Here is a 21,177-nt window from a genome sequence, read left to right on the forward strand (position 1 = left end):
TTCCATAACCCACCGAACTCTGACATGGATTACAGGATCGTTTTCCGTGCGCACGTGGTCTTGTGCTTGCGTGTACACACGAAGGGGGTTAAGTCACTTGCAGGTCTGCACATAAGTTGACCTGGGAGATCGGAAAAATCTCCACTCTTAACCCACCAGGCGGCAGCGACCGGGATTCGAACTCACGACCTCCCGATTAGGAGGGCGACGTCTTACCACCACGCACTATGGTCATCGCTGTTCTCATGACAAATGTATACGGATGTGGACATTTAGTTAAGACATTCATCTAATTGAGATCAAATTTGTGAGGAGTTCGAATTACATACATGTATTCTAGGTATTGTCAATGAATAAGGGGGAATAAAAGACATAATTGGAAAGAGAGAGAGAGAGAGAGAGAGAGAGAGAGAGAGAGAGAGAGAGAGAGAGAGTGAGTGTGAGTGTGTGAGCGTGCGTGTGTTAGTGCGAGAGTGAGTGTGTGTGTGTGTGTGTGTGTGTGTGTGTGTGTGTGTGTGTGTGTGTATGTGTGTGTGTGTGTGTGTGTGTGACAGTCGTACGCGCATTAACTATATGTTGGTTGTTTCAGTGATAGCAACACTTGTAAAACACGTGGGCCAGACGGAGGTGACAATAGCGGTTGACGGATCTCTGTACCGATCTCATCCTCACTACGAAACACTCCTCAAGGCTAAGATCAAAGAACTCGTCGGTCAGGATTACAATGCAAGTATTCTCTTGCTCTCTCTCTATGATTGATTTTGTTGTATTATCATCCTCATCCGTTTGCCTCGCTCCGTCGAGCTTCAATGATGCGTTGACCATAGGCATCAATCCACGATGGCAACCTCAAAGAATGTATTAAAGTGTTTGTTTACAGAGATTGTGCGCGCCTTCGTGAGCGAGGCTGGTACTACATATTGTTCATACGAAATGACAAACACAGGTTACAAGCGATAACGCGCAAAAGTACTGGTTTATTATTTTACATCTGACACTAAGGTATCAGTAATGCATATATAGTTACAGTACTACGTAATGAGATACTACGTATTGCGATACTACGTATTGCGGTAAAAAACTTATGGACAGAAAGAAAAAGAGAAAAGAAAACAAATTATTAGACATGGCAAAAGTATCAAATGCATTAACAAGACACGAGAAGTAAATACAAGAAAAATAAACAATCACAAGACAGGCGAAGACAAACAGACAAGAAAGTTACAAATACCAAACACTCGTTGGTTAGTCCTTCAACAACAATAAAGAATTACGTTCCATACGTTCAACAACAATAAAGAATTACGTTCCGTACGTTCAACAATACCATAAGCACTAAGAATACTCAAGAAACTTAGCATACATACGTTTAAAACCAAAATGGCTACTTTCAGAAAAATACAAAACGTTGACTCATCAGGCCAGGAATACAAAGCAAACAGTCATACCAAAAAAGTCTAACGACAACGTTCCTGCGTTAATCAAAGTCACAAACAAGATATTTACTCATCCACTTTCCCTCAATAACGTTACAAGAAATAAGCCCGTTTACAAACGATCACCACAGACCGCAAGCTTCTTTTACCTAAATTCTTTTAACGTAAGGCTGAAAAAGTCGGAGAAAACGTTTCACTTCGAACTTCGTTAACCACAGAAAACACAAGTTATCATTATAAACATTAGCGACTTTCTAGCGTCTACAAAACATTGCTGTACGTTCACAACACTAGAACAGTTGAACACACAATAAAGAAACACTACAACAAGTCAGACTTTCAACTCACGTTATACATAAACAACTCACAAAGTCATTACAAAATGGCGACCAAAACACAACACAAACAAGTAACAACAAAATTACCTTATGCGCTGTGTGGGTTGACCAGCAGTACCAAAACGTGTTGCCTCACAAACGAAGGGCACAAAACGATTCACACTTGAGAAACAACTGTCTCCAAGAACATTACGTTGACGTTAAAACATAAGAAACACTCCGTTGGTTCACTTAATAACCTTCATACGTTTACATCAAAACCAAACGCTTCCTAAAACCCTCAGATCGACTGACGAGACAGGAGTCAAGCAGCGGTATTTATGGAAACAAAAAACCTAACATGGAATAGTTATTCAAAAGTCCAAGGTCACCGGATTGACCAACCAACAACATTCCTAAGACAGAATCGGGTGAAACTACTATTTTACAACCAATCAGTAACCGATCACGCACTCCGTGCATGCCCAAAACTTAAAACGGTATATTTAACAGAAAGAAGACCAAGGAACTAGCTGACATCACAAAGCTAAAAACACGTGAGTCACACGTATTCTAAAACTTGCAACGCAGATTCGCAGGGCTCACCTCAAAATCAAAACACGGAAAAGAGCACGTGAATCTCACGGTGTTCTAGAACTAAACGACGCAGTTTGTGACACTCCGACCAAAACCAGGTCACAACAACTGAACAAGGAGCACGTGAATCTCACGTAAAAATATTAACGCTCCACAAAACGGGTCACAACAAGGTGCTACAATAAAAACACGGTCTACTTCTTTTTACATCGTGCAATGACTTGAGCAAACGTAATTACAACAAAAGTAGGTGACTGCATGCCACATCGGCATGCACACTCCCACCGGAAATTATATTAATATAATTTACTTCAAAAAACCTTTGTACAAACACATTCCTTATATCAAAAGAAGAATAACGCAGATTTAGACATTTCAAATTTACAACTCAAAATCATTGTGTTGCAAAACATTTACACAGCAATATTACGGTTCAATCATTTTCAGTGTTTCAACACATCTCGTTTCAACTAAATGCCACTGGTCATTTACTCGACGGCATAAAGAAAACGCACCACTTAAAACATAAATGTCCGTTACATCATCTGGTATAAAAACAAACCGCAACAATCTACAACTGTCAAATTGGAAAAACACTCCAACGTTCAATGTTCTTTCAGTTCGCCTACACAGCTTTGTCTTCGTGATTTTCACGATCAACTAACACAGTCATTTTGTGAATAGGTCGCTCTAATATGCGACTATCACCAGTGGGACGGCCGTGATTGTCTAGAGCCTTTGTTCCAACATGCACTTTCACTCGTCTGACCAGTCCATCAGATCCAGGCATCACTTCGACTACACGAGCCATGCACCACTCTGATCTGCACAAGTTCTGGTCATGCAAGACAACAACATCTCCCACCTGTACGTTTGCCTGGGGACGTTGCCAGACACGACGTTTCTGCAAAAGTGAAAGGTACTGGCTCTTCCATAGCAGCCAGAATTCGTCTGCCATCCGCTGGACACAGCGCCAACGTTTCCTGGCGTACAGGTCTGGATCTTCAAACACACCAGGGGGCGGAAGGATGGCACCTGACTTCATGGTGAGGACGTGGTTGGGGGTCAAAGGGCGTGGTCCATCTGCCGATTCCAGTGACTCGACAGACAGTGGTCGACTGTTCACGATGGCCATCACCTCGTATAGGAACGTACGAAGTGATGAGGTAGTGAGACGCTGGCCTGATCTTCTGAGAAGACCATTCAGGATGCTGCGTATCGTTCGGATCTGACGCTCCCAAACGCCACCCATGTGACTAGCTGCAGGGGGGTTGAACTTGAACTCACATTTGCTTTCCAGCATCTTTGATGTCAGTCGTTCAGAGTCCATCTCCTTCCATGCCAGTTTGAACTCATTGCATGCACCTACAAAGTTCGTTCCTTTGTCACACCAAATGCGTGATATGTTTCCTCGCATGGAGACAACAATGCGTAGGGCGTTGATGAAGGAATCACTTGACATGTCATCCAGGGTTTCAATGTGGATTGCCCTAGAGGCAAAACACGTCACGATCAGTCCGTACCTTTTCACCTCCCTACGTCCATCTTTGACGTGAAATGGGCCGAAACAGTCAATGCCACAGTACGTGAACGGTGGGGATGGGTCAAGACGCTCTGGAGGGAGATCGGCCATCTTCTGTCCAGCTGGCCCTGAGCGATGCCATCGGCAGTGAACACAGCGGCGCACCAACGAGGAGACGACGTGACGAATGCCAATGATCCAGAAACCGCTGGCTCGTACTTGGTTGATCGTGAACATTCTCCCTTGGTGGGCTATCGCAGCATGACAGTCCTGAGCCACCAGGAAAGAGAAGTGACTGTCTCGAGGTAGTAGTATGGGAAACTTGTCAGCTGAAGAGGATGATGAATTTTGAGAGCGACCATATACTCTCAGTATTCCATCAACGTCCTTGTGAGCGTTGAGTGCCTGAAGCTGGTTACGTAAAGAAGGCGTTGGGCGTTCAAAATGTTCTTTCTGAAGACATTCGATGAACTTCTTCTCAGTGACTTCAAGCACTTCAAGGGGAGACGACTGGTGCCCCTTAATGGCATTGCATTTGCGTACCAAAACAGCCATGGCTCTTATCAGAGATGTCTTGGAGGAGAATCGTCGGGCGATCTGCTCAAACGACTGAACAGACACTTCTTTAGAGGTAGTAGCCTTGCACACTTTCACCTCAACATCGTCATCTGGGATCTCGAAAAAGTCATCTGATTTCGGAAGGGACTGGCTCAAGAACGCGGGACCATGGAACCACTCTGATGTCATGAGGTCACTCACAGACAATCCCCGTGATGCATAATCAGCTGGGTTCTCCTTTGTAGAAACATGATTCCACTGACTGGCCTGTGAGAACTGACGTATTTGTTGGACTCTATTTGCGACAAAGACGTGAAAACGCTTGGACTCGTTCTTCAAATAAGCGAGTACAATCATAGAGTCAGTCCAAAAGAAATGTTCAATGCTCTCAAAGTCCAGTTCTTCTTGAAGAAATCTTGCCATCTTGACGGAAAGTACTGCTGCCGTTAGCTCCAGACGAGGGACAGTGACGTGTCGAAGCGGAGCCACTCGTGCTTTGGCGACTACAAGCATACTGTGAATGTTGCCTAGATGATTCTCAAAGCGCAGGTACGAACACTGGCCGTATCCTGCTGTAGACGCGTCTGAGAAGTGATGTAGCTCTACATTCTTCACGGTGCCAAAGTCTGTGGGCAAGTAGTTCCTGGGTACCTTGACGCAACCCAGTCGGGATAGATCCTTCAGCCACTCTTCCCAACGTTCTTGAAGCGATGGTGGCAGCGGATCGTCCCAGCCGAGCTCCTGGCGACACAGTTCCTGGAGAATCAATTTTCCAGTCAGCAAAAAGGGGGCCAGAAAACCAAGGGGGTCGTAGACTGACGCAATTGTAGAGAGAACTCCTCTTCTGTTCGAGGGACCCAGTCTGGGGTTGTCAGTAAAACCCAGCGTGTCATCATCAGTGCACCAGTGAAGGCCAAGAGTCCGCTCAATTTCTGGTGTGCTACAAGGGACTGCGAGTTCTGTGGCCTTGGTTGACGTAACTTCAGAGTCGGGGAAGTACTCTAAAAGTTCCTTTGAGTTGGAGACTATCTTGTGCAGCCTCAATTGTCCGTGTTCACAAATTTCTCTAGCCTTCATGAGCACATCTGCTGCTTCTTCAACAGAGTCTTTGGCTTGAAGTCCATCATCGACATAAAAGTCACGCTGCAGAAAGGCTGATGCCTTGGCGCTGATTTTGGCGTTGTCCTTTGCCACCTGCTTGAGGCCGAAGTTTGCGCAGCCTGGAGACGATGTAGCTCCGAAGATGTGCACCTTCATGCGGTAGTCAAGCGGCTGGCCACTCGTATCACCGTCCTTCCACCAAAGGAAGCGCAGAAAGTCTCGATGGGGCTCGGAGACGTGAAACTGGTGGTACATTTTTTCCACGTCACAGGAAAATGCTATGGGACCCTTGCGGAAACGACAGAGAACGCCGGAAAGGGAGCTGATTAGGTCTGGGCCTTGTAGGAGAAGATCGTTCAAGGACGTGCCTAGGTGACGTGCACTACAGTCAAAAACCACACGAATCTTTCCTGGCTTCTTGTCGTTGTACACGCCGTGATGTGGGATGTACCAGCGATTTGGGACCTCGACTTCGTTCTTGGGAATCAGTTCAGCGTCACCTCGCTCCAAAATCACGTTCATGAACTTGATATAGTCTTCACGGTACCCAGGCTTCTTCTCAAACTGGCGTTTCAGTCCCATGAGACGCTTGACTGCGGCACCTCTGTTGTCAGGAAGAGACGGTTGTTCTGGCCGAAAAGGCAGAGGCATCTCGTAGTGACCAGCTTCGTTGACCTTCACGTTCTCCTTCACGATCTTCATGAACTTCAAATCATCTTGAGACATGGATCCTGTGTCACTATCAGCAAAGTCTCTCTCCATAACGTGTAGTAGGTCAGTACACGATACCTCATCCACCTGTATTTTGTAGACGTGAGCTGCACTTTCTTCTTGTCTTGATCCTGGCTTAACGACTACGTGCATGGACGAGCCTACACCATCAAAGGCGACGGAATGCGGTGACTTGCCGACGATGCTCCAACCTAACTTAGTCTCTACTGCAAATGGCAGTCCTTGGACAACGTTTAGGGGCATGAGGGCTTCAGCGCAGTCATAGCCGATGAGGAGGCCTGCTTCGCAATCAGGGTACAAGGGGGGAAGTTTTGGGGACAGGTGTTGAAGATGTGGGTAAACTTTGACAGTCTCTGAGGTGGGGATTTGCGTGGGGTCAACGGACAGGTAAGGTCGTGAGATGGCAGAAGGGAGCCTGACAAACTCACTGGAGGTAGGAGAGCGGACACGCAATCCAGAGTACTTCCTGCCGGAGACCACAGCATTGTCCTCAGTCAGTGTGGAGACCCTGAGTGTAGTCGGCTGCGATTTGGCTTTAACTTCTTCAGCCACTGACTGCACTACAAAAGTGGCGTTGGACATAGTGTCCAGTAGTGCGTACGTCAGCACTTCTACGTTGGGGTTAGAGTCACTGGAAACGAGAACGGGAACGATCATAGACGTGAAACCGATGCTGTTTTCCTCGCTGGCCTTAAGAGCAGACACCGTAGGGGTCGACGATGTCAGTGGCTCTTGAACGTCAGCAGCAGAGGTACGGTAATTGTTCTTGTGTTCACTCGCCCCTTTGTTTTCACTCATACTGTTCTGATATTTGAAATTGTCATCATGAAGACAAGTGGGATGAGCCTTCTTGCACTTCTTGCACGTCTGTTTCTGCATACATTGACGGCTCTGGTGATCCTTACTTCTGAGACATCCGTAGCAGATACGGTTCTTGAACAGAAAATCTCGTATCTCAACCAGAGGCTTCACTATGAGTTCCTTACATGTCCCAGCGTCATGGTCCGGAAGTTGACAGTGCAGACATGCGGTGACATCCTCTGTCAGGGTTGACAGGTTCGTTGTGAACTTTCTTGGTGTCCCCGATGCACTTGTCAAGCCGAAAACAGGGTCGTTAGAAATGTCTGCTTCGAGAGTAACGAACGACACGAGTTCATTGAACAGAGGATACCTCTTCTTTTCAACCTTAGTTCGAGCAACTGTTCTAGACCATCTGTGACTCATCCAGTCTGGGAGCTTTCCGACGATCTTCCGTAAGTACTGGGCATCATCCAGGATGCTCAGTCCACCAACTTCCTGGGCAGCAACGGAACATTGCTGCAAGAAATCGGCCAGACTTCTGAGTCCCTTGGGATCCTTGCTTTTGACTGGGGTCCATTCGTCCAGCTTGGTCCGGAAAGCTTGCGAAACGACGTATGAGTTGCCGAACCGATTTTCCAGCACTTCCATGGCTCTCTCGTAGGCATCACCTTCTCTCAGCAGAAAGAAGCCGGTCACGGCCTCCTTTGCTTGACCTCCGATGTACCGTTGCAGATACAATAACTTCTCACTGCTGGTTATGTTCTGTCTCTCGATGAGAAACGCAAACGACGATCTCCAAATGGGATATTGGAGAGGGTCACCAACAAAAATGCACGGCTCCTGCATCGGCAAGCGGTTGATCATCAGAGCGTCTGATAGGGTTTTGGCGAGAGAGTCCATAGGAGTGTCCTGCTTGGCAGGAGTAGCAAGTGGACGTTGGTAGTACGCAGACGGGGGGTAGGAGGCAAATGGACGATCTGCATGACATTCCTTGTCAAAGTTCATGTACGCAGGGGGCCTTGCGTTTTCGTTTCCCCAAATAACTTTGGGGGTGGTCTGATGTGGGTCCAGGAATGTGGGCACGAAAGGCTCTGGTTTGGGATGTAGGTGGGTATCATAGGGGAAACAGGGTGGGGCAACTTGGAAACGTCTGTGGTCCATGCGTTGGTGACGTTCTTCTGGGAAGTAGGTGTGTCGTTCTTGCGTCTCATCACCTTCCCTTGTCTCTGGTAGGTGATAGGACCAACCTGTGTGGTCGAGATCAGGCGGGCGAGAGCCTGTGACGCTTGTCGTTGAGTGTCCAACGTTGTGCAGAGGCGGCTGACCAGTGTACGCACCAAGAGGGTGCTGCAGTGTGGTCAGCAGCGCTGTAGGCCGCATGGAGGATGTAGTTGCAGCCGTCGTGTAGTTGGGTGTGAAGGGCTCCTGATGGACAAAAGGAGCGCTCGTTCCGACGTGATGGGGGGCGTTGACATCCTCTCTACGTTGAGGTCCGTACACCTCATAGGTGGCGTTGTTGGTAGTAGCGGCGCTTGTAGAGGCGTTGACTCCAACGACGAGGTCCACGACAGGTAACGCGTGCTGTCGTGGCTCAGTCGTTGTGGTTCCTGCGATGAAGTTGGTGACAGCAGCGTTGACAGTAGAGATGTCACGGGTGCTGGCGGCGTTGCAGACAGGAACAGACGTGACGTCCAAGGCTGGCTGGTGTGTCCCTTGATCAGCAATGACGGCAGCTTGACAGACAGGAACAGACGTGGCGTCCAAGGCTGGCTGGTGTGTCCCTTGGTCAGCAATGACGGCAGCACCTGTCCCTATTCCTATCGCTGTTTGCTCATTGTTTAGAGGAGGGGCTACAAGACTGTACAAGGGAACGAAAGGACGAGGGTGGAACCTAGTGTTCAACAAATCAACTGACGGTAGATCAGGGAGATCCTGCTGAACGGATTCACCTTGTTCCAATACTTGTAACATAGCTTGTTGTTCTCTTAAGCTAATTTTCAATTCGGTGGACTGAATTTGTCTCAAAGCCTTTTTCTGTTTAATATCTTCAAGAGCTGCTTCAGCTGCGTCTTCGGCCTGTCTAGCTGCTATTCTCTCAGCTTCCTTAGCCTGCCTAGCAGTTTCTTCGATCAGCCTAGCTGCATTTCTCTCAGCTTCCTCAGTCTGCCTAGCTGCATTTCTCTTAGCTTCCTCAGTCTGCCTAGCTGCAGTTCTCTCAGCTTCCTCAGTCTGCCTAGCTGCTGTTCTCTCAGCATATTGTTGTTGTAAGAGATCCAGTTCACTAAACTGAGCTTCCTTTATTGCGTCACCTTCCACTTTTATGGCCAGGGATGCAGCCTCTAGTTTAAGAGCCAATTTAGTGTCTTCAGAGCTAACACTTTTAGAGCGGAGAGACTCTGCGCGAGAAGCTACTTGGCTACCTGATCTCCTGATACCCGACTTGTGGCTAGCTGACTTGTGGATGGCTGACGTAATGCTAGCTGCTTTATGGCTGGCAGTCTTACCACTGGCTGACTTGTGGGTGGATGACCCAACGCTAGGTGTAACACTGCTATGCCTGGAAGTAGGCTCCTTAGTCACCTGCACGCTAGTCGTTTGTCTGTCAAGAGCTCGATCAATGTCAAACATAATTGTCTGAACTGTCCTCTGAACATCATCCCAACTTTCCTGAATGGTTTCACCGCTACCAATACTACGAAGACCTTTCTCTATGTCACCAAGATCCTTGTACATGCTCAAAACAATTTGTTTTTGACTGGTTAACGACTCTTGATTAGGAGTTTCTTGGTTAAGCTCTGTGACTATCTCACCGATTGCTCGTTCCAAGAATGTTCGTTGTCTTGCGAAGTTTCTAGTTTTGATCTCAATCTGGTACTCTCTACCTTTTTCAGTAGGCTTAATGTCACGCCTAGGCCTTTGAGAATGTTCATCTTCATCGCCGTTAACGTCATAACCTGAAGCTTCCAATGGTTTATCTGCTGGAATCTTCTCCATTACAATGTTCGCTTATTCAAAAGCACTAAAAAACCTACATAAGGTTTATCTGGTTATAAAGTAAAATGAATCGATCTGAGGGTCGTTTGGGATAATACACAAAAGTCACAAAAAATGCGCCGGATACGGAGTAGGAAGATCTCTAACCGACAAGTTGATCTATGTCAAACTATGGTTCACTAACACGGTGACAGGTAACAATAAAGTCTTTTGCTGGTTATCAACAGCTACGTTTACGTTCATTGAGCATCAATAACAACAGTTCTTTACATTCACTTGGCTGGACTTCAGCTAAGTTTGTTTACTTTAGCTAAAGTTCTTTCACTGGGCGTCAGCAACTAAAATGTTTACTTCACTGGGCTTCAGCAGCTAAGTTTTTTACTGGGCGACAGCAACTAAGTTTTTTACTGGGCGACAGCAACTAAGTTTTTTACTGTGCGCGCCTTCGTGAGCGAGGCTGGTACTACATATTGTTCATACGAAATGACAAACACAGGTTACAAGCGATAACGCGCAAAAGTACTGGTTTATTATTTTACATCTGACACTAAGGTATCAGTAATGCATATATAGTTACAGTACTACGTAATGAGATACTACGTATTGCGATACTACGTATTGCGGTAAAAAACTTATGGACAGAAAGAAAAAGAGAAAAGAAAACAAATTATTAGACATGGCAAAAGTATCAAATGCATTAACAAGACACGAGAAGTAAATACAAGAAAAATAAACAATCACAAGACAGGCGAAGACAAACAGACAAGAAAGTTACAAATACCAAACACTCGTTGGTTAGTCCTTCAACAACAATAAAGAATTACGTTCCATACGTTCAACAACAATAAAGAATTACGTTCCGTACGTTCAACAATACCATAAGCACTAAGAATACTCAAGAAACTTAGCATACATACGTTTAAAACCAAAATGGCTACTTTCAGAAAAATACAAAACGTTGACTCATCAGGCCAGGAATACAAAGCAAACAGTCATACCAAAAAAGTCTAACGACAACGTTCCTGCGTTAATCAAAGTCACAAACAAGATATTTACTCATCCACTTTCCCTCAATAACGTTACAAGAAATAAGCCCGTTTACAAACGATCACCACAGACCGCAAGCTTCTTTTACCTAAATTCTTTTAACGTAAGGCTGAAAAAGTCGGAGAAAACGTTTCACTTCGAACTTCGTTAACCACAGAAAACACAAGTTATCATTATAAACATTAGCGACTTTCTAGCGTCTACAAAACATTGCTGTACGTTCACAACACTAGAACAGTTGAACACACAATAAAGAAACACTACAACAAGTCAGACTTTCAACTCACGTTATACATAAACAACTCACAAAGTCATTACAAAATGGCGACCAAAACACAACACAAACAAGTAACAACAAAATTACCTTATGCGCTGTGTGGGTTGACCAGCAGTACCAAAACGTGTTGCCTCACAAACGAAGGGCACAAAACGATTCACACTTGAGAAACAACTGTCTCCAAGAACATTACGTTGACGTTAAAACATAAGAAACACTCCGTTGGTTCACTTAATAACCTTCATACGTTTACATCAAAACCAAACGCTTCCTAAAACCCTCAGATCGACTGACGAGACAGGAGTCAAGCAGCGGTATTTATGGAAACAAAAAACCTAACATGGAATAGTTATTCAAAAGTCCAAGGTCACCGGATTGACCAACCAACAACATTCCTAAGACAGAATCGGGTGAAACTACTATTTTACAACCAATCAGTAACCGATCACGCACTCCGTGCATGCCCAAAACTTAAAACGGTATATTTAACAGAAAGAAGACCAAGGAACTAGCTGACATCACAAAGCTAAAAACACGTGAGTCACACGTATTCTAAAACTTGCAACGCAGATTCGCAGGGCTCACCTCAAAATCAAAACACGGAAAAGAGCACGTGAATCTCACGGTGTTCTAGAACTAAACGACGCAGTTTGTGACACTCCGACCAAAACCAGGTCACAACAACTGAACAAGGAGCACGTGAATCTCACGTAAAAATATTAACGCTCCACAAAACGGGTCACAACAAGGTGCTACAATAAAAACACGGTCTACTTCTTTTTACATCGTGCAATGGCTTGAGCAAACGTAATTACAACAAAAGTAGGTGACTGCATGCCACATCGGCATGCACAGAGATCGCAAGGTGTCATGGAAGTTTCCGTGTTGAAGGGAAAGACTGTAACGCTATGGGTTTCAATCCTTCTCGCGAAACAAAGCCACACTATTGGACAAACACACAATGTTGAAATCTTGCTAAAAGAGATCGGACACCTATTGAAAAAAAAACAAGTCGCGTAAGGCGAAAATACAACATTTAGTCAAGTAGCTGTCGAACTCACATTATGAAACTGAACGCAATGCCATTTTTCAGCAAGACCGTATACTCGTAGCATCGTCATTCCACCGCGCACGGCAAAGGCAGTGAAATTGACAAGAAGAGCGGGGGTAGTAGTTGCGCTGAGAAGGACAGCACGCTTTTCTGTACCTCTCTTCGTTTTAACTTTCTGAGCGTGTTTTTAATCCAAACTTATCATATCTATATGTTTTTGGAATCAGGAACCGACAAGGAATAAGATGAAAGTATTTTTAGATTGATTTGGAGAACAAAAAAATTGATCATAATTTTTATATTTTTAATTTTCAGAGCTTGTGTTTAATCCAAATATAACATATTTATATGTTTTTGGAATCAGCAAATGATGGAGTATAAGATGAACGTAAATTTGGATCGTTTTATAAAAAAAATTTTTTTTTTTACAATTTTCAGATTTTTAATGACCAAAGTCATTAATTGATTTTTACGCCACCAAGCTGAAATGCAATACCGAAGTCCGGGCTTTGTCGAAGATTACTTGACCAAAATATCAATCAATTTGTCATCAAAGACATTTATCAAAAAAATGAAAAACACGTCTGGGGATTTCATACCCAGGAACTCTCATGTCGAATTTCATAAAGATCAGTCCAGTAGTTTTCTCTGAATCGCTCTACACACACACACACACACACACACACACACACACACACACATACACCATATGACCCTCGTCTCGATTCCCCCCTCTACGTTAATACATTTAGTCAAAACTTGACTAAATGTAAAAAGGATGTCGCTACTAGTTTGCGTGTAAAATGTTCAGAGTGTGAAGAAACAAGTATGACAAAAATGAGATAAATCAATCGGGCAGATGTTATGCTACAAGTTTGAACATTAACACATGCACAGATTTAGATAAACGAGGGTTGGGTAGTTGAATGAGGTTTCTGTCCGATCAGTTTCAACCACAAGACCTACTTTGGAATTGGTGTTAATCCCTAGATTACGCGTGTTGTAATTATGTGTTTTTGTTTGAATTATTGTAACGTGCCTTTCGGATATAGCTGGAAATAGCGTAATTACGTGACGTTTTGGTAGGTTTAAATTATATCAATTTCTCATTTCGCACAAATATATATGGAGCATCCAATCGATTTCTACGGCCAAAAATGACACAATGCCGAACAGGGTCCCTACAATCATACGTGTATGTGTTGTGTGGGTGTGTCTAATTCAATGCAGATTAGGTGCCCTGTTTGCATGATACCGACAGCGTTGCCTTGTTCGACTGATTTTGGTCAACCAAGACTCAGTCACGGTTAAGACTTTTTTGATTAATGTTGATGTTTAGGCAAACTAATTTGACTTCATGATTTGAAAGCGCTTTATACGATGTATTTCCCTTCATAAGAAAATGGTAATGTGTTTCAGGTCACGTTTCAGGTCACACACATTGGCTCAACCGGAATAGGTGCTGCTCTGACAGCAGCCATTTCCATGTCTGCGGGGACAGGATCAACACACCCCTTCCCAAAAAGTCAACCAACTTGATTAAAAAATGAGGGCGTGTCACTAAATGCCGGATACGACGTCATCGAAGACATTTATCTGAAAAAAGAAAAAGCTGGTATGGGGATATCATACCCAGGAACTCTCATGTGAAGTTTCATGAAGATCGGTCCAGAAGTGTTCTGGAAACTGATCTTTTCACACACACGCACACACACACACAACAAAAACACACACACACACACACGCACACACACACACATACATGCACACACATACACACACACACACATACACACACAGACAAACACACACACACACACACACACATACACACACACACACATACACCACCACCCTCGTCTCGATTCCCCGTCTATGTTAAGAATTAAGTCAAAACTTGACTAAATGTAGAAATAGAGTCAAAATCGAGACAACATGTACTAAAAGTTAAAGCACCCCATTGAAAAGAGGCTTAAACATGATTGGTCGTCTACCCCAGAATGAACAAACACAATTATAGTGTGGTATTCAGAAGGATTTGAAATACTTGACCTCAAATTTGGAGAACATGTTTGCTTCTGAGTGAATGGCAGTAATCTTTGTGCGACCATTTGTCAAAGCCGTATCGCTGATGTTTATCAATTCGTCTTCATAAAGTGTTGCGCACTGGTAATAATACATGAGGTGAGCTTTCTTGTAAAGTGTTAGCAACATATGTGCACACATTGTCAATCAATGACATAAACACAGTTCAACAGTGATATGAATGTTGCCCCCTCTCCAGAACACACAATTGTCATGCAATTCCAATCAAATTTGGCATCCTGGTGTAGAAATGCCTGATGAATGCAGGTATTGTATGCATATTATTTTATATGTGATAGGGTGGTTACTAAACGAAATTATGTAAGTATAGTTTTCTGTTCTTTTTTTGATTTTGGATCAACTTGTTTTTCAAGAACATTTCCATTTCATAACGAATAATTTGGTTTGTTTGTTAGTGTGTGTGTTGTTTGTTTGCTTAGTTCTGTGTTTGTAAGTGTGTTTGTTTGTTTGTTTGTTTGCTTTGACGCGAATGCCCTTTCACGCTGGGGCTGTGCTAATTGTTACAAGGCTCATGTATGCCGCACACACGTCATAGCTGTTTCACCAAACAAGTATGGACGTGTGACTGTCGGTCGACACTGGGTTACTACAGAGACATTGACTTTCACGAACAATACCATGGGCAACCGGCGAACTTTCAGTTAGCCTTGGAGCGTGTTGAGTTGCTCCACCCCCCTCCCAACTTTACTTTTCTTTCTTATTACTTCGGTATGGGCACGTTGGTACATAGCCGGCCCATGCATATACAAAGCGTCAGTTTTGTTTGCTGAAAGAGGTGGTAGGGGAAAGTCGCTAAACCTGGAACAGTTAAGGAGAAACAGCCGTACCAGACAAAAAAATGGATATTGCAAAGCGTTCTTTATATTGTCACATACTAGACTCTATCAGTAAATAAACGAACCACATAAAATAAAATAAAAGTCACGCAACTCATCAGACTGATCATAATAAAAATGTCTGCATTTGTTCCAGGTTGGACGCATGGGTGTGTAAAGGGGAACACTGTGTTGTCAAACTCGGAACACATACAAACACACCCTGACTCTCTTTCTAGCTCTGTCTGTGTCTCAGACACACACTTATACACCCACACACTCTCATTTACACACAAACAAGCACACATTGCCACACACACAAGATAAATAAATACGTCATAACATTTTGATTAAGCCATTTTATGTAAATGTCTTTTTTTCAACATCATATTTTGATTTTTACCAAGGAAATAACAAATCGGATAACAATTTAAGCCTTAAATGTAAAACAAAAAGATAAATAAGGGCTAGGTCTAAAAAGGACTGAAAAACAAAACCTTTAAAAAAGAGAGGAAAAAATAGGCAAAAAAACGATTTCGCAGACAATGTCCTTTGTCTTCTACTGTCAGCGCAGTCATCGTGTGATTACTGTGTGCACTTCTGGCACTATAACATATCCTCAGGGGAGTTGGTGCCACACATGAAGCAGTACCACGAAATTTCGCAGCTTCATTTGTACCCCTCTTCTGTTGACAAATAATTATAAAAGGGCTACCTGCCCAATTGACTAAATGTAAAAATCATTACGCATAAAGTCTCAAAGCAAATAACTAAGAACAGATTTAAGAACTGATTTTGCAGACACACAAAAATTGCTAAGTAGGCTACAGATTTCGAAGTCCTTTTGTCCGCTGCTGTCAGCGCAGTCATCGTGTGATTACTGTGTGCACTTCTGGCACTATAACATATCCTCAGGGGAGTTGGTGCCACACATGAAGCAGTACCAAGTGCTTTCCCCCGGGATAGAACGCATCGTCGAGAATGTTCTCCTTTTTTCCCTCTGATCAGAAGATATTCCCCTCTTGTTTCTCTGAGCAGAAGATTTTGTAGCTTCATTCTTTCCTCTTTTCTGTTGACCTGCACGCCTTTTTGCAAGTGAAATCTCCAGCTTTTGCTTGTAAGGAGAAGATTGGTTTTTTTCGTGATGATCTCTTCGACGAGCTTGTGGTTGTGCGTTGCAGGACATCAGCAGCAGGTAAGCTTACATTTGCTGCTGACACCAAGCAATCATAATGACCAGAATCTCCATGTACAGTGTACAAAACAACGATGGGGGTGACGTTGGCAAATTTATTTCAGCTTCAAGAATGCTATTGATTAGTTCTTGTTCTATATCTGGTGTTAATGTAGAAGGTCTTCCTGTGAACTTTACTTCTTCTTTTGCAAATTTGTTTGTTTCCTTCTAAATGACTTTTAAGAGTTGTGACAGTAACACCATATGCTCTTGATGCGCAACGCAAACCCATATCTCCGTTTTTCACTGCCGACAAAGCGCAGCCCATTTCTTCTGGTAACCACCGCCGTTCGGGTTTAATAATACTGTCAAACAAATCAATCAATCATTCAATAAAACTTATAGAAAGAAAAAACACAACAAAACCGAAAAGAGAATTGAATACGTAAATAAAATAGCAGTGTTCTGTTTATTGTTTGACTGAGGGTATTAGATGGAACAGAATGCGGCAAAGCTGGAACTTTGTTCCATGTTTGCCTCTCTTATGTGTTCCATCATTGCCGCATGGCACCTGCATGGATTTCGCGTTTTTCTGTTGGATACACGTGACGTTTCAAATATTTTTTTCCGTTCAGGTTATTGCAAATCTATGAAGGTTTATCACAGCAATCAACATGTTACGAGAACGTATATATAGATAAAGAGTAATAATACGAATTGTAGACGGTAGAAATAAGAAGAAGAAGGAAGAAAAGTTTAAAAAACGTACCATTTTTTTGGTTTTTCCCCGGTAGTCATTTTTTTTTGCTGGAATAATATCAAGGAATGTCACTAGACATTTCTGCAAAACAATTGTTCATGAATTGTTCCCCGTTGATCGCATATTGAGGTGTTCCAAGTTGGCCGACTGTTCCGGGATTGGCGACTTTCCCTTAATATAAATACGCTTAGGTTGACAATTCGAGAACTCGTCTGTATGTTTTGGCCCTTATTCAAAAACCAAACTCAATTCACCTCAGAGATTGAATTTACATTACCATTCTGACCTCAGGCGTCGGTCCTCCGGTGTGTGGGGCTTGTTGTTGTAATGTTGTTAGGTTGTTGACGCCGACAACCATTTCATACGTGGACATATGCGCCACTCCTCTGACGATTACAAAGGAGCGATTTTAATAGGAAGAAAGAAAAAAGTGCCTGTGTATACACGGGCCTGTTTGTGTACACTGGAGAGAAAATACCCTCTGTCTCTCTCTCCTTCCCGAACGCCGTCGACATACTTTTACCTTCCGTGCGTTTGTGTGTGTGGCCTTGTTTAATTGCGTTGAAGGCTAAGTGTTGAGTAGAACTGCATTACCTTCCTAATGATCCTTACTATCTCCTTTTGTTTCTAAGTCTGACTGATTTTGAGTTTATTTATTGCATAGTTTATGTTCAGATGACCGGTTCTAAGGCTTTACTTACTGGGCCAATAGCCAGTACATTGATTGTATATGCAGTTGGTTTTAAAGTTGTAATAATAATAATGCATGTCACAGAAAGTGTATTTTTGACATTTTACTAAGAATGTGTTTTTCGTGTAGTTTTTCTTACTCTGTATTGTGAGGGAAAAAGCGAGAGAGAGAGATAGAGAGAGAGATAGATATATATATATATAGAGAGAGAGAGATAGATAGAGAGAGATAGAGGGAGAGAGAGAGAGAGATAGATAGAGAGAGAGATAGAGGGAGAGCGAGAGAGAGATAGAGAGAGAGATAGAGGGATAGAGAGAGAGATAGAGAGAGAGAGAGCGAGAGAGAAAGAGAGAGGAGAGAGCGAGAGAGAAAGAGAGAGAGAGATAGAGAGAATAGAGAGAGAGAGAGAGAGAGAGAGAGAGAGAGAGAGAGAGAGAGAGAGAGAGAGAGATGCGTGATCGAAGGAACGTACACCACACAAATACGATTCAATGAACAATAAAGAATAAAATGCAGTCATGTTGACTCGCTATTAACAATAGACGTGTGTGTTAATGTCCAAACTCATTCATTTCTTTCACAGCTTTCTAACTGAAATGCAATGACATAGTTCGGACTTAGTCAAAGATTTCTTGACTTAAATTGCAATACATTGATCACATAATAAGTGCGTGACAGTGCCGCCTCAACCTTTTACCAACAGCCGGTTATGACGTCATCGACGAAATCTATAATGCAAATTAAAAACATTAAAAAAAACAAAACACACACACAATAGTCTTAGGACGTCGTAGAAGAATGTATGTGTAATGTTTCAAGACAACTTGACTAAATGTAAAAAGATGGTGCTGTTACAATCGTCTCAGCTACAGGACACACATTTTTAAACTAAGGATACGATTAGGATAAGATAAGATAAGATACGATTTCATATCGTCCTGTGAGGTAACCCTCATTGACATTCGGGCTGCTTTCTCCCTGCGGAAAGCGAGCTGTCATGCAGTATACGGCGCTACCCTTTGTTTTCCTCTACATTCGTGTAATCATGTTTCCAAGCCCTGAGACTTTCACTGTGAACTTGGGTTCTTTATCGTGCGCATGCGTGCACACAGGGGGGGGGGGGGGAGGGTTTGACACGTAGTAGAGTCTGTACAAAGTTGACCCTGGAAAATAAATCCCTCGCCGAACGTTGGGATCGAAACCACGCCGATAGCGACCACTGGTTTTGAAGCCAGCGCCGCTACCGACTATGCAATTTTCCCGCCCACATTACATATGCTACGATCCAGTCAAGCTTGCGCAAACAGTACCCCAGAGCCATAGGGAAACCGTCAAACTCCTTTAAAGTATTTATCTATTGATCACACTGTATTCAGTATGGCGTTCACAGTGTATAAGTGGCACATAGCCATGTATGTCGCACATGTCATATTTGCTTGATCAAAAAGTCAAAATCAAGTGATCACGGGCGACAAGTTTTACTCCTCAAAGGAATGGCCTACATAAATAAGCATTGCTTCAAACGCAACTTATGTAGAACAGCCTTTGATATATTTTGCCCCCACAAAATTCAAATACCAAAATAATTAAACAACTAGAACGCCGGGTGTGATTAATAATTCGGTGGGCCGAATGAAATTAAATACGTCCGGTTCTCAGAGAGAGAGAGAGAGAGAGAGAGAGAGAGAGAGAGAGAGAGAGAGAGAGAGAGAGAGAGAGAGAGAGAGAGAGAGAGAGAGAGAGAGAGAGAGAGAGAGAGAGAGAGAGAGAGAGAGAGGGAGAGAGAGAGAAAGAGAGAGAGAGAGAGAGAGAGAGATTCAGATTCAAACCTTTATTACTAGGGGATAAAGGTTTTAGGCGATGCCTAATCTTCCAACCCCTGTCTCTTTTAGACATACATGCCATTATACATTACATATATATATATATATATATATAACATGTTTTGAACACCCAAACGAATTGAGAGAGAGAGAGAGAGAGAGAGAGAGACTGAGAGAGAGAGACTGAGAGAGAGAGAGAGAGAGAGAGAGAGAGAGAGAGAGAGAGAGAGAGAGACCCACAGACACAGAGGGAAAGACGGACAGACAGACAGAGGTCAGAAGATAATTTAAAAAAAGAAATCCCTTCAATGTGGAATACGAAATTCGCATGGTGACACCATAATCTATCCTCTTTCATCATGATATCATTGGTGTGGTCCACATTCCAAACAAGGTATATGTGTGTATATCTGTCTGTGTGTGCGAAGAGCATAGTCATCGAACTACAAACATTCATTTTTAGAGCATTTGCTTATGTCTTTTTTTCTCCGATTTTTGATAGCGCTATTGGGTGATTGAAGTATTTTTGTGAACAAACTCCTATTTTGTGTGCATACTGAATAAAAAAAACAATCGCGGCAAGACATCTCTCGTTTGCTTCGACCATTGTTTTAAACACTTCCTCCCTGTTCATTTAATCGGCATAAATACAGTGAATAACAACATTCCACGAAAAGATATATGTCAACATGCGCATGGGAAAACTCTTAGGCATTGGTGAGCGGAAAAGCAGCTTAAATGAATATAAAGTCATTATATATTTTAATCAATCACGGTTTACATCCCAACGACACATGGCCCTAATGTGTGGGTTTTCACCAATTGTAATAGCTGTGTAGAAATATGCCAGGACGGAGTCTTTGCTGACAAATTGTCTGACTGATGTAATTCACAAAAATACAAAAATCAGTATGGTGTTGTAATACCTTTGTAATTACGCTCTCTGGAATATGTGTAAATTACCAACAAGTTGTTAATGTACGTCATTGTTGTTTGTGAAATAATGTAGAGGGCATACTGATTTTGATAAACATAACGTATCAAAAGAAAGTGATCATTCTGCCAGGTGTCAAAGACATTTAAGTATGTTTACATACATTATTCTTCACTTAGCCATTTACAACCGTCCCTCATTTTACTGCAACGGGAAACATTTATTCATCTTGTACTGTGTGTATAAAGTCCGTGACAGAGTGGATCACACATAGTTTTGCATTCAAGTGTAACTGACCTTGTTTACACATCTGTGCTCTTTTAACGCGGAAATAATTATTTTCAGCCACACGATTACAAAACACGTGGTCTTCTCGAAAGACACAGTTTTGAGCAAGAAGAACAAACGATTGATTGACTACGCTTTGCTGTGGTAGAGTAA

At 43.1% G+C, this 21,177-nt stretch overlaps 1 protein-coding gene across 1 annotated transcript; it reads right to left on the reverse strand.

Annotated features, from left to right (window-relative positions):
• Window positions 1-886: 886 nt before the first annotated feature.
• On the reverse strand, window positions 887-9,797 carry LOC138974466 (uncharacterized). The gene is made up of 5 exons (XM_070347185.1): window positions 9,374-9,797; window positions 8,312-8,797; window positions 7,789-7,936; window positions 1,284-6,729; window positions 887-1,251 (listed from the first exon to the last, which is right to left on the reverse strand). The coding sequence occupies exons 1-4, from the start codon at window positions 9,795-9,797 to the stop codon at window positions 2,976-2,978; spliced, it is 4,812 nt and encodes a 1,603-aa protein (XP_070203286.1). The 3' UTR covers window positions 887-1,251; window positions 1,284-2,975.
• Between the last annotated feature and the right edge of the window lie 11,380 nt (window positions 9,798-21,177).

Source organism: Littorina saxatilis, linkage group LG8 (genome assembly GCF_037325665.1).
Source record: "Littorina saxatilis isolate snail1 linkage group LG8, US_GU_Lsax_2.0, whole genome shotgun sequence".
Classification (NCBI taxonomy): Eukaryota; Metazoa; Mollusca; class Gastropoda; order Littorinimorpha; family Littorinidae; genus Littorina; species Littorina saxatilis.